The following is a 12,164-nucleotide window of genomic DNA, read 5'->3' as shown; positions in this document are numbered from 1 at the left end:
TGAGCTGTCTGTAACCAGTGGAGCAAGCAATTGTAGGGCATCACCCATTTTATTCTAAGGAGACAGCTAAGACAGCCCATGCCTGTGTCTTTCGGCTGACTGCCAGAGCAACCAGCATGGACATTGCCCATATGTACTGCAGATGTCGAAAGCTGAGGGGATTTGAATCCCACTGTGGTAGCTTTTTTCCCTTCAGTGCACTTGTGCAAGGGTAAAATATCAGTAATCTATACTTCTTGACAGCTTACTACAGAAGTGCATGCAGAATGTTGCACGAACAAAGTAATTCCTGAGTGTTGAAGCAGGGAGTGATCCTCTGAAGTGTTTCCTACTGTATTTCTCATGTCTGAAAAGAGGACACACACACCATCTAGACCATCTGAACCGGAGACTTTACTCCATCATTTCATTTCATGTTCTAACTTACTTTAAGAAATAGTGTGGATCACAAAATAATATAAAATAGCAGCTTTAAAATTTTTTCTGGTTTTCAGACTGCCTTCCTTGCCTTCTCCCTCCTCCAAAATTTACAGCTTAGACCTTTATAGTCTACTAAGATAGACATTTAGCCTAAACTTGATATGTAAATTTAATGGATTGCTGGCCCCTGAAGACAGCCATGTGATATTGTTGACAGCAAATGGTTACTGTTCTGCTTGCTGTGTGAGAATGGTTAAATTTCAACCATGTGGAAAATAAACTGTAACTATCCAGCATTCAAAGCACTGTAAGTTCTATTTTGAAGTGCTATTATGTAAATGTAAGCCCTTTTTATTTCTGATAGGCAACTGTATGGAGGTGGGCAACACTGGCCCACTTTGTTTCCAACATGGCATTAATTATAACTCTCTAGTCCATTTTCCATGTGCTGACTCACACCAATAGCCAAATACTATGTCTAATTTCCTTTATTAGTTGCTCTGATAGTCTCTGGCAAATGTGAAACAAATGCTGTGCACAGTTCCCCTAAAGGGCAGGTGGCTGTATGAAGGGATAGCTTAGACATGATGAGAAGAGACCACTGTGAGTGAGGGAAAAGACCTGCTGCATTATGTAAACCTCAGGCCACATCTGAAAATTTTGGTGAAGCCCAGAACATCAGTTTGACATCTGATGGCTTAAGAAAAATGCCCACGTGGGTTGAACAGAAGGAGTTTAAGGGAACAACTTTAGTCCCCCAAAGCCAGCATGAGACGGTGAGCTCTCCAGGGTAGGGGACCATTATCTGCTTGTTCCCTGTGTGGGTTTCTTAAGTGCTGCTGCAATATGGAACTGAAGTATGGTGAGTTTTTTATTCAGCCAGATTACCTGGCAGCCAGGTTTCTCTGCAGGGACAGTAAGAGAGGGTAACAGCAACCTCTTGGTGATGTGATAGAAAGAACCTGTTTTCTTCAGAAGCCTTTTCCCAGCTAAGTTTCTATGTCAGTGCATTTTTTTTATTATCAGCAATGTAGGCTACTTCTTGCTTTATGCAAGTTGATTGGAATTTGAGGAACTTGAGCATTTTTTCTGCTTCCATTTTTAAATCAAGAAATACAGTTCTATGAAATGTGAAAGCAATTAATAATATAAACCTCTACTAACAGAAGAGGTGATAAAGTGAGCAAATGTAAGCATTCAGATTTGCGACTAGAAAAGGATAATAGCTAATTGTCTGAGCAATTATTACTGTACAAGATAATGAGAGTTGCTGAAATAGCTAGTTGTATAAATGAGACTTCCTGCATTATTGATCAGGCTTCTTTGTTTTAGCTGCACTAGAGACATACAAGTCCTTTTTACATGGCTATTTATCAAGTCTCACATGCAATGATGTGCTCATATGGTTTGGGGTGTGTGCGTGTTTTGCGGGTTTTTTTCAATAAAAGGGATAAATGTTGAGATATGTTTAAAGTAAGACAACATTATCCATCTCTCATGGGATACCTTGTGGGGCTACCCTTGTGGTGCAGGAACATATTCATTGACATAATTGGTTTGATCAGTAGTCTGTGCAGTCCAGTGGTTTACCTCTGTCTGATAATAAATAAATTAATAATAATTACTGTTTCAGGAGTCTAACAAACCTGGTTACCTCAGCTCAGTAGTATTATACATCACAGGAAGAGACCTTCTGGACCTTGTAATCTCATTTAGTCATCATATGAGGTGTAGTTACTTTTATTAATTTAAAGTAAAGAATAAGAATATCAAAATGCAATCTCTAAAGCCCTTGAAGTTAAACCTACATGTTAATGACACTTTGTTTGCTGTCCCACAATGCTGTGAGAATTGTAATATTATCTATTCTAAATTTGCTCAAAGGAATTGGATTTCAAATAAACCCATTAATAAAAGGCGCATGAAATCAGAGCTAAACAGGAGTCATCATCCTATTAGTACTGTAAGTTGCCTAATAACAAGCAATGATTAAATATTTTGACCTTGAAAATTGCAGTAAGAAAGGGGAAAAATATATCTAGTCCTTATAATCTTTCTAATTTTCTTCAGCGGCATAGTTTTTACTTAGCTTGCATGAAGTAATATTTATTGCAGGTATTTCTGAAGTGCCATAGTCTGTAATACTAATTCCTTTAAGAAAAACAAAAAAATTATATATTTGTGAACCCACTTTACACTGTGGTTTTAGAATAGGAGAGGCTTTTCAGTCAATTATTTATGTGCAATAAGTACTGAAAGATGTATTATCTCAGAATAATCAATGTTTGGCTGAAGCTGAGAACACTAATAGCTGATCTTAAAAGTTTTGATCCAGTGTCATTTGAAATAATGACAGAACTCCTGTCAATTTTAAACAAAGGAGGCTGAGGCCAAAAAGTATTGCTTTGAGAGGTAATTTTAGATAATCAGTTGAAAGCATCTGTAAAAGAATAGAAAATTTGACTTTCACTCTTTACATAATACAGTAAGAAAGTAAGAAGTATTTCAGCAGAGGGGAGCTCCTAATGGTGTGTATCTGTATTTTCTGTTGCCTTGGGGGGCCTTTTTACAGATATAAATGTATGTATATATATATATATGTACAATATATGTACAATATATGTACACACACATATATATGCACTGAGCTGGTCTTACTGTCCCTAGGAAAAAACTGATGGTAGCTGAAAAAATTAGGATCAAACTGAGAAGGCGTAGGGAGACTAGGTGAAATACTGAAATACCCGTGAATCTCTTTATTTAGCACTCAAGTTACTTCTTTTGTTCCTTGAATCCCCAGCAATATTTTTCTCTCCAAGATATGTTCTCACTCATTCTGGTTGTTCTCTCTCATCAGGCATCCTGATAATTTGGTTAAGTCAGTGCAGAGCGACTTGGGATATGTGGGATTCTCCCAGGAACACCTGGAAGATAGCATAAGAAATGAAGGAAGTGACACCCAAAATGCAAAAGATAGTACCTGTGCTTCAGGATGCCTTCTGGTGCAGGGTCTGGTGCAGGCTCTCACTTGTGGGTGCTGTGTCAGCCTGTAGGGCAGGGCTGGACAAAGATATCAAGGAGGCATTTGAAGATTGCAAGGGAGAAGGAAAGAGGAGTTTCTGGCATTTGGTGAGCATTCCATTTGCTCAGATGGTGGACTTCTCTTTTCTGATTTTGCATAAATGATGAAGGGTGAATTTTGGCTGCATGTGGAGGAAGTTCTGAAATGTAATTTAATTATTATTGAAAAAAAAAATCCTCCAAAGCTCAACCTGCTTGTCCATCCAAGCAAAAAATGCCATCAGAACTTCATTTTAAAGGTTTTCCCTTCTCATTTACTTGTCAGCAGGGATTAGGAAGACCAGTAAAGAAGGCAGGGATGAACACAGCAATAATTAACACCCAAAAGTTAAGTGTGTGCTCTACAGTATTTTCTGCTGGGCTATGGTATAGTAAACCTTGTCAAACCCTTATCAAAATAGGCAGATTCTGTTTAACAGTGCTAATATGTAAACACACTTGGAGGGTGTGTTTCTGTTTATTAATAGAGTGGACTTATTTTTTAATAGAATCATTTGTTTTCTGAAGCAAGAGAGCCCTTTCCTAGTTTTTTACAGACAGTGCTGGGTGTCAGTGCTGAGTGGCAAAGTAGAAAAGCTTTCCTCTAGCCAGGAAGAGGCAGCATCAGGAAGCAGCCTGCAGATAAGCAGATCTCGCTAAGTAGGGAAGTAGGACAGATACCCTGAGACAGCATCTGGGAGGAGACGTGAGCTCTCCTTTCCAGAGACAGCCAGAGGAGCTGTAGGGACCCAGCTCCTAGAAAAAAGCCAAAAGTTCTGCAACTTCATAATATTTAGGTTATGAGCTCACGCTGACTTCAGCCTTAACAAGTGCTATATTTAGTGTCACGTATGTTCCTTAATGGAGGAACATACTGGCCTCAAAGAAACTTGAAAATTTTAGCAATTCGTTGCATTTTTCTAATGCAGAATGGCAAAATTCTGATCTTGGCAAAGCATATTCGATAGTCCAGTTTGGGGTACATATTTACCTATATGTTCATCCATATGTTTGTACAGACCATGATATCAGTGATGCAAAAATACTTGTGAGAGTATTGCTAAGTGATTTAATAAACTAGAGGGTGCCCTCTCCCCCTCTAAAACAGTGAGCCGTGTTCTCTCATTTCTCATTCAGTCACACATTAAGACAGATTTGACCAAGTATTTTTAGTTGGAGATTTGGAGTGGCTAAAGTAAGAAATCCTCTTACTAAATATAGGGGCTTTTTTTAAACTATCTTTTATACTAGTGTAATTCCATTGATTTCACAAGATTTTTTCCTAATACATTCTGCTAGGGAAAGAGTAGCAAGTCGTGGGCACTTTTTATTTTACGCTGTGGGGATAACATTGTCACTGTGCTGGAATCCTTCTGATGAAATAAACATTTTGCATAGCTTTTGCTTTTTACTAGTAGATGATTTGCTACAATACATGGGAAAGTATTAAATGTACAATACAAAGTTTACTTTTTTTCATTGTTAGGAAAACAGTTTGCTGGCTTTTGGGAAGGATTACAAGCCATCCTGGCTTTCCCAAAGGACTGCAAGTTGAGGTGAGTATGAAATGGGCAGGATAGAGGTACTCCATAAACTTCAGCAATTTTCATCAATTTGCTTTGAATGACAAGAAATAATAAGCTTCTGTCTTCCAGGGAAGCACTTCTCAATAAACTGCGTTTACCAATAGCTCTCAAATTTCAGCTGTATGCTTTTGTAATTAAATGAGGCAAAAATTGTGGGGAGAGAGACTTTTAAAAAATTTATTTATCTTTTATTAGACCAACACACATTTTTGGAAAAAAAAAACAGACAAATTTACAGGTGTAGAAATCGGTCTTCAGTTGTGAAACAGGAGCCAATTTCAAGCCAAGCGTAGGCTGGGGACAATTGTTTTGAGTTTAACTTTGTTACAGTGATGAGTTGAACAAATGGAAGAGAAAAAGGTGTCTGACACCTTGAAGCAGATGAGGTTGTTAGGGAAGGCAGAGGTGATAAAGGTTGCGATAAATGTGTCTGCAATAGCAAATAGAGTCTGGGGGTGTTGCTGTTATTAAGAAGAGAGTCGGGGCCAGGGAGAAGAAAACTGAAGAGCAAAAATCCACAGAGGTGCAGTTCACCAAATCCAGCTATACAATAAACTTGTTGTAAGAGACTGATTGTTTTGTGAATAAAAGCCTCATTTTCATAGGAACACGAGAAGCTGCAGGGAGTCTCTTTCAATATCCCATCTCCATCAGTGTGTGACACAAAGCAGGTCCTTAAAAGGTAATTTTAAGCCTTTGGGTGTTTAAGAATTTTTTTAAACTGTAAAACATTTGTAAATCTCTCCGGGTAGAACAGTGAGCAGTCCAAGGTAGCTTCTCTGGGCTCTCGATGGTGAAAAACAGGCACACGGTAAAAGTGGCCTAATCTTGTACTGAAATCGATGTTTAGGGCTATTTCTCTGCATTGTCTGTGAGGGCAATCCAGAGTGGGTAACTAGGGTTGAAGCACTTCACTTCTGCAGTGAGCTTTTACCTCTGAAGTGAACCTCCCTCAACTCCCCAGGGCTTGAAAAGACAGCAGGGTCTTGAGCGCCGACCCAAGGCTCTCTGCATTGCCAGGGGCTGTTCCCAAAACGTGTTTGAATGTTGGCCTCCCCTTTGAGAAGAGGAAAGGAAACATCCCATGGGTGCGAGCCCGGCTGTACCGCTTGGCCTCGGTGCCAGAAGGCAGAGGAAAACCCCTCCTATTTAGCCAGCTCTACACAGACTCTGTCACTTGAAATTGAGGACTTACAAGTCTCTAACCTGCACTCTGAAGCAGTTTTCAGAAGTGCCTCCATTGCTTTAGCTTTATTCTAAAAACAAGATAAGATCCTGCCAGAAATCTTACCTTTATAAATGTATTCCTTCTACATTTCTATGTTTACCCATGCATTCATCTTCTGTGCGTTAAATTCAAATGGAGAATTTACAAACTAACATTTCTTCTAAATGTTTGTATCAATCACTGTTGCTCTATTTTTTATTCTCTGCTAAAACAATGCCATTTCTATAGTAGTGTTTTATAATATATTTTTAATAACATTCCCCAGTTTAAAAAGAACTGTTAGAAAACAGTTAATTTGGTCTTAAAACAGTTAATTCGTTCTTAAAACATTAATTAATTATTTTTTGAAAATGAGCTTCTGTTAATAGAAAACTGTAGCAAAAAAAATGGAGGTTCAGTGTTTCAGTTCCCCAGGAAACTCATACAGCACTGACTTTGTGCTCTCAATCTGACCTTTTTTTTCATTATATAAGAAAAAAAATAATCCTTATGAAAGGCAGGTTAAAGATAAGATCAGCATGGTGGGCTGGTAATTACATAAAGTGATGTTCAGTCGTTAGAGAAAATGTACAGTTGATCCAATGGCTTAGATGTGGGCGAGGAATATGATCTAGCTGTTACTGGTATAAAAGAAAGGTGCAACTTTTTCATACATCAGTTTTGGGAACTTACCACCAAGCGTTGAGGACAGCTCATCTTCAAAGACCATCCTGCAGTTTCTCTGATTTATTCTTGTTGAACAAGGGAGGTAATATATTTTTATTTTTTCATTACTGTTAGAGAGGAACAATTGCATATGTTTTGACATTCTCTTTCCCTTCTTTTCCAAAAGTTTCCTCCTCCTTCCATTCTGTCAAAGTTTTTGCTTTGAACATTAACTTAAAAGTTACTTTGGGACTAAAACATCAATGCTTAGCGTTAAGCTTACTTTGTAAGTAAGAGAAAGCGAGGCTCTAGAATAAGATTGCAGCTAAACATTGAGAATTTTTGATTTCGGATGGGGTCCCAAACTTCTTCATTAGTAACTTTTTGTTTTTCTCCTGCTCAATGGTGGCAATTGATATCAAATATCAAACATTACAGAGCCTGTGGTATTAGCGCATCTTTTAGAGTCTTTAACAGAAAAAGACAAGATCTTGTAAATAATGAGGTGAGAATTAATCTGCTGGGAAAGATTTCAAATTACCATCTTTCTAAAGAGCTCCTGAAATTCAGGCATTATGTATTGTTCCAGTAGATCAAGAAAGATAATATTTAACAGAACAAAGTAGAATCTTCTTTGGATTTGACAGTGAGATGAAATGAGTGGTGAGAACATTAACTGGTTTAACAGCATGGGCACAGTCAGAAAATTCAAGAGCCATCAGACAAAACAGCTATTGCTCTGGAAAAGTAGAGAATATCATATATGTGGTTTATTGTCAGGTCTCTGGTGGTTTTGGTATGAGCCTGAAAATCTGACTCAATAGAGGAAGTGCAAAACTGCAATTTCAATTCCCCTTTTGGTTAATATAATGTAAAAAAACCTTCCCTCTGGGATTCCTTTGAGCCATTACAATGTACCAGATTATAACATTATATCTTCTTGGAAAAATTACGGTGACTGATGCCACAGTGCCTTCAGCAAAAACCATGAAAAACGGGATAATCTGTCTAGTGTTGTAGCGTTATTCCTGTGGCTGGCTTCTTTTATTGGAGCTGTTGAAGCATTTAGGCTATCAAAAGGCTCAGGATGATGTAGCAACAGATCATTTGGAAAAGTCTGTCTGTCTTCTGCTGGTGCATGAGACCCTCCAGCTGACTTCTTGCACTCTGGGGAATGTTCCCCTGGATGGAGCAGGGTTTAACATTAAACTGTGGAATTGTGATCCGGTGCAGGCAAGTCTGCCAGCAGTCACACCTCCTCTAAGGGACTGGATAGAGAATATACAGAAAACAACCTTAAAGAAAGGGTTTTATTTTCTGTAGGGAGGGATCCAGCCAATCCACTCTGCTGGCTCCATAGATGCTGTTGAGTACAATTCAGTTCCCAAAGTGTTTGGTAAGATGATAAGAGGTTGTGGATCTAAACGGTGTGAAGGACCACCTTTCTGCTGCAGACACAGCTTATTCTTGTTGAAGGAACAGGTCACAGATGGCTGGCAGCTGCTTCTCAGGAGCCTGACAGCCATGTTCAATGCTTCCAAACCTTTCAGGAAAAGTCTAAGCAGAGAAGGAAAATCGCAGGTTGCATAGAGCCCATATGCATACCTACATGCACGCACTGAACTTTTGGATGCCTCTTCTAAATGTTTCTTTCTAGTGCTTCGAAAATTGTTGCCAGTGTTTTTTCTTCCTGATCATTATTGGCTGCTCTTAATTCCTTTATCCTCTGTTTTCTGCCAGCGTGAACTGACTCACTGGGCAGGTGGGAGAAAGGAGGTGAAGTTACTTGTACCCAGCACCCAGCCTTGCCACCTGGTGACTACCACATCATCAGCCTGTTAGCCATTCTGCTTAGCTGGGCTTCAGATCATCCTCTTTCCTCTATTTTTTTTTTCCCTGTCTTAATTAGGAAGATGCTTTTTCCACTGCTCTCATTCATTGTCCTGGAAAGCACTTCATAAACTTTGTTTCTTTCCACTTTAGTAATCCCCGTCAGGCAGGAGCCATGTTCTTTTCATGCTGCTTTTGGTCTCAGCCTTCAAAAACGTGTGTATTTGTATTTCTAGACAGATCATGGATTGCTATGGGAAGTATGCAGCTGTCACATTGACCATTTTGTCTGTATTTCTACATCTTCTTCATACTTTCCCAGATGGAGAGTTTCTCATGCAGGGTAAGCTGCTTTCAGCATTCAGAAATGGAACAATTATAAAGAGTATTAATTAAATTTTCCCATTTTATAAATGTGGTCATAAATTTTGTCATTCAGTTGCATTTATTGACAATGAGGGTAAAATAAATCAAGATAATTTCACTATGAGCATGCCTCCTATTTCTTCCCTAAATTTAATTTCTCCAGGTCAACAATGTCCCAGATGACCTTGTCCTCAAGTGGATGTGGGTAACCTTAATCCTTGAAACACTATTGAATAGAAATGTTTGGTTTCTTGTACTCCAGTGAACTAAATTACAACGTAATTAAGGAACAGCAGAACCACAGTTTTTCCTCATAATATGCAGAATATTTTTCCTATGTAGATCCCAGAATAAGGGATGCTGGTGGTGTAGCATTCTATGAAAGACACGTGTTAGATTTTAAGGATGCTTTGGAGGTTTCAGGGTGTTTAGCCTTAAATAAAATATTAAAAAATGTGATGTACAAAAATCTTGGTACCACCACGCATTTTGAAAGTGCTCTATAACAAAATCTCGCCTAAAAACAGACAATGTTTAAGAAGCACTACAAATCCTGCTGGTGCTTTTAAATATCTAGAGCTAGTAGGAAGTTTTCTAGGGATAGCTAGTGCTGTATACAGAAACAAGTGTCAACAACATTGAAAAGAAAAGCACAAAAGATCCAGTAGTGCTTGTGGTTTACCTAGAAAGCCACAGCCTAGATTTACAGCTGGTGCGTGTTGCAGAGTTGAAAAAACCTAAAGAGGAGAGCTTTGTTGTTGTCCTTTTCTGTTCTGCAGACATCAAGAATGTGGCTTGTGCTTCCTCTTATGGCCTGCACTTTCCTTTTCTTTTTGAAAATGAAAATCCAGCCTGGAAACCAAGTAAAATTCTCTTCCTTGTATTTTTATGGCAGGTTGTCCAGAGTGCAAGCTAGGGGAGAACAGATTCTTTTCCAAGCCAGGAGCACCCATTTACCAGTGCACTGGGTGCTGTTTCTCCCGTGCCTATCCCACTCCAATGAGGTCCAAGAAGACCATGCTTGTTCCAAAGAATATTACATCAGAAGCAACGTGCTGCGTAGCAAAGGCTTTTACCAAGGTGAGGGTGAGAATGAGGTCTGCTTTACATCCTTTTAGAATGCAGTATTTAGCTGAAGCAGTAAATAGTGAAGAATATGGTTTTGCTGGAGGACACTGGAGAGCAGTTTGAGGGAACAATCCTTGGCATTTGTGTCCTTTATGCCTTGGTTCTTTCTTTTTCATAAAGAAGACATTAAATCATCAACCAATAATGAGTCTGATATTCAGCTGGAATGAGGAAATTGGTGCAGTGCCACTGAAGTCTATGAAACTGCTTTGTCTCATGACACCTGCAGCTCTGGTGGTGGACTTGTCCCAGTATTTTCAACTCTTCTGGATATGCACCCTCCCCTTAAATGCTATGCAGTGTGTATGTGATTTGAATAAGTCAATTGCCTTGTGTCTTTCCTGCATATTCAGGAGTTGTCTGGGAAGGAGTCTGGTCAATACTATCAATTACATATATGGGGATGAGGGACCAAAACCATCTGTGCTCATTAGATTAATTGAGATGGTGTTTTGCTTTTTCATAGTATAACCAAGAGGGAACTTTAAATGTGTCCAAGTACTGTGGGCACTTAACATTCATCTGGAAGGATCTTTTAAAGTTTCTTCTAAATCTGATTATTTTGGAAGTGTTTCTGCTCAAAGTGAAGAAACCTTACATTTTATACAATAAGTGGTGAGCTAGTTGAAACAAGCTAAGGTGTCTATCCTTTGGTGACCTGAATCAGGCTCATTAAATGTGTCAGCTAGAGGTTCAACTGAGTTGCCCAGTCACAGATTTGGTGCATTTGAAATACCTTAGGGTACTGAAGTCATATGGGTATGGCTGGCAGACACAGAACCCATGAAAGTGTTTCCAGAGTGACAGCTGGAGGCTTGGTGAGATCCCCTCAAATGACAATTGACAGCTCAGTGGGTGCAGCTGAGGAGAGTGCTGGGTCCCCAATGGCTGTGATGAGAGCCAGACACCTGACTTTAAACTCTGCTGAACAAATCCTGGCTCTTCACCTGAGGAGAACATAGATCTTATTCTACACTGACAATGCTATACTTGCCCTGAGGCACCAGCTAGAATTTGGTTGAGATTAAATATAAAGGTGACTCTTGTGTTTGTTGCCTTTATTTTTGTAATTCCCGTGTGGTGTATTTTAAGGACACCTTCTGATTTTCCATAGATTGGTTAGTTGGCACTTTTGGAAAATTAGACACTTTAAGGGATGTCCAAGTTAAAGAGCAGCATATTGTGTCACTGGGCATGTCACTACAGAAAACTTTCCCATTACAGCTCCAAAAACTGTGATGATGCTGCTTCATAGGTTGGTGTTAAGGTCATTCTAGTACATGTACCCCAAAGGGCCTGTGTACTTTGTAGTTAAGAAAAAGTTTTCAGACATATTTTCCTTGACAATGCTGTTTTTGCTGCACAGCTAATCCTAATTATTTGTTATATGTGTGTGTTTTCTTTTTTTAAGATTACCCTTAAGGACAACGTGAAGATAGAGAACCATACAGATTGTCACTGCAGTACCTGCTACTATCATAAATCCTAAAGCCTGTCCCTTTGTTAATGGTCAAGGACAACAGGACAACAGTGAATGGAACATTTGTTTTTCAGCTTTTACAGCACCACAATGTAAAATCTTATGTTTTCTGGTAAAGACTCTGGGTAGACCTCTGGATAAGATAGATGGCTATTTAATTTCCTCCTTGCTTCTTCATGCATTTAAGTAAGTGTAATTATTTCCATTAGGGATAAAATACAGCACTTGCATGACCAAATGCTTGATCTATTTTTAAAATAAACTGTCAGTTAAATCATCAATGTTTATTGAGGAAAATGGTGATTTATTAGCTTAACAGACAAAAATAGATTCTGATGCAATTTAAATTTCTAGTTTTTTTTTTTCATGGGAGAGAGAGGGGAAAAGGAAGAGACGGATGGGAAACTGAACAGAAGAATAA

General features: G+C 38.8%; 1 protein-coding gene across 1 annotated transcript; it reads left to right on the top strand.

The window, feature by feature from the left end:
- Positions 1-9,012: 9,012 nt before the first annotated feature.
- Positions 9,013-11,752, top strand: CGA (glycoprotein hormones, alpha polypeptide; the record flags this gene model as incomplete). Its single annotated transcript, XM_084202042.1, has 3 exons — positions 9,013-9,112; positions 10,031-10,215; positions 11,675-11,752. 3 exons carry the CDS (start codon positions 9,013-9,015, stop codon positions 11,750-11,752), a joined length of 363 nt encoding a protein of 120 aa, XP_084058168.1.
- Between the last annotated feature and the right edge of the window lie 412 nt (positions 11,753-12,164).

Source organism: Fringilla coelebs (assembly GCF_963513975.1).
Source record: "Fringilla coelebs genome assembly, chromosome: 3".
NCBI lineage: Eukaryota > Metazoa > Chordata > Aves > Passeriformes > Fringillidae > Fringilla > Fringilla coelebs.
The sequence above is the reverse complement of the archived record's forward strand: the minus strand, read 5'-3'. Positions and strand labels throughout refer to the sequence as shown.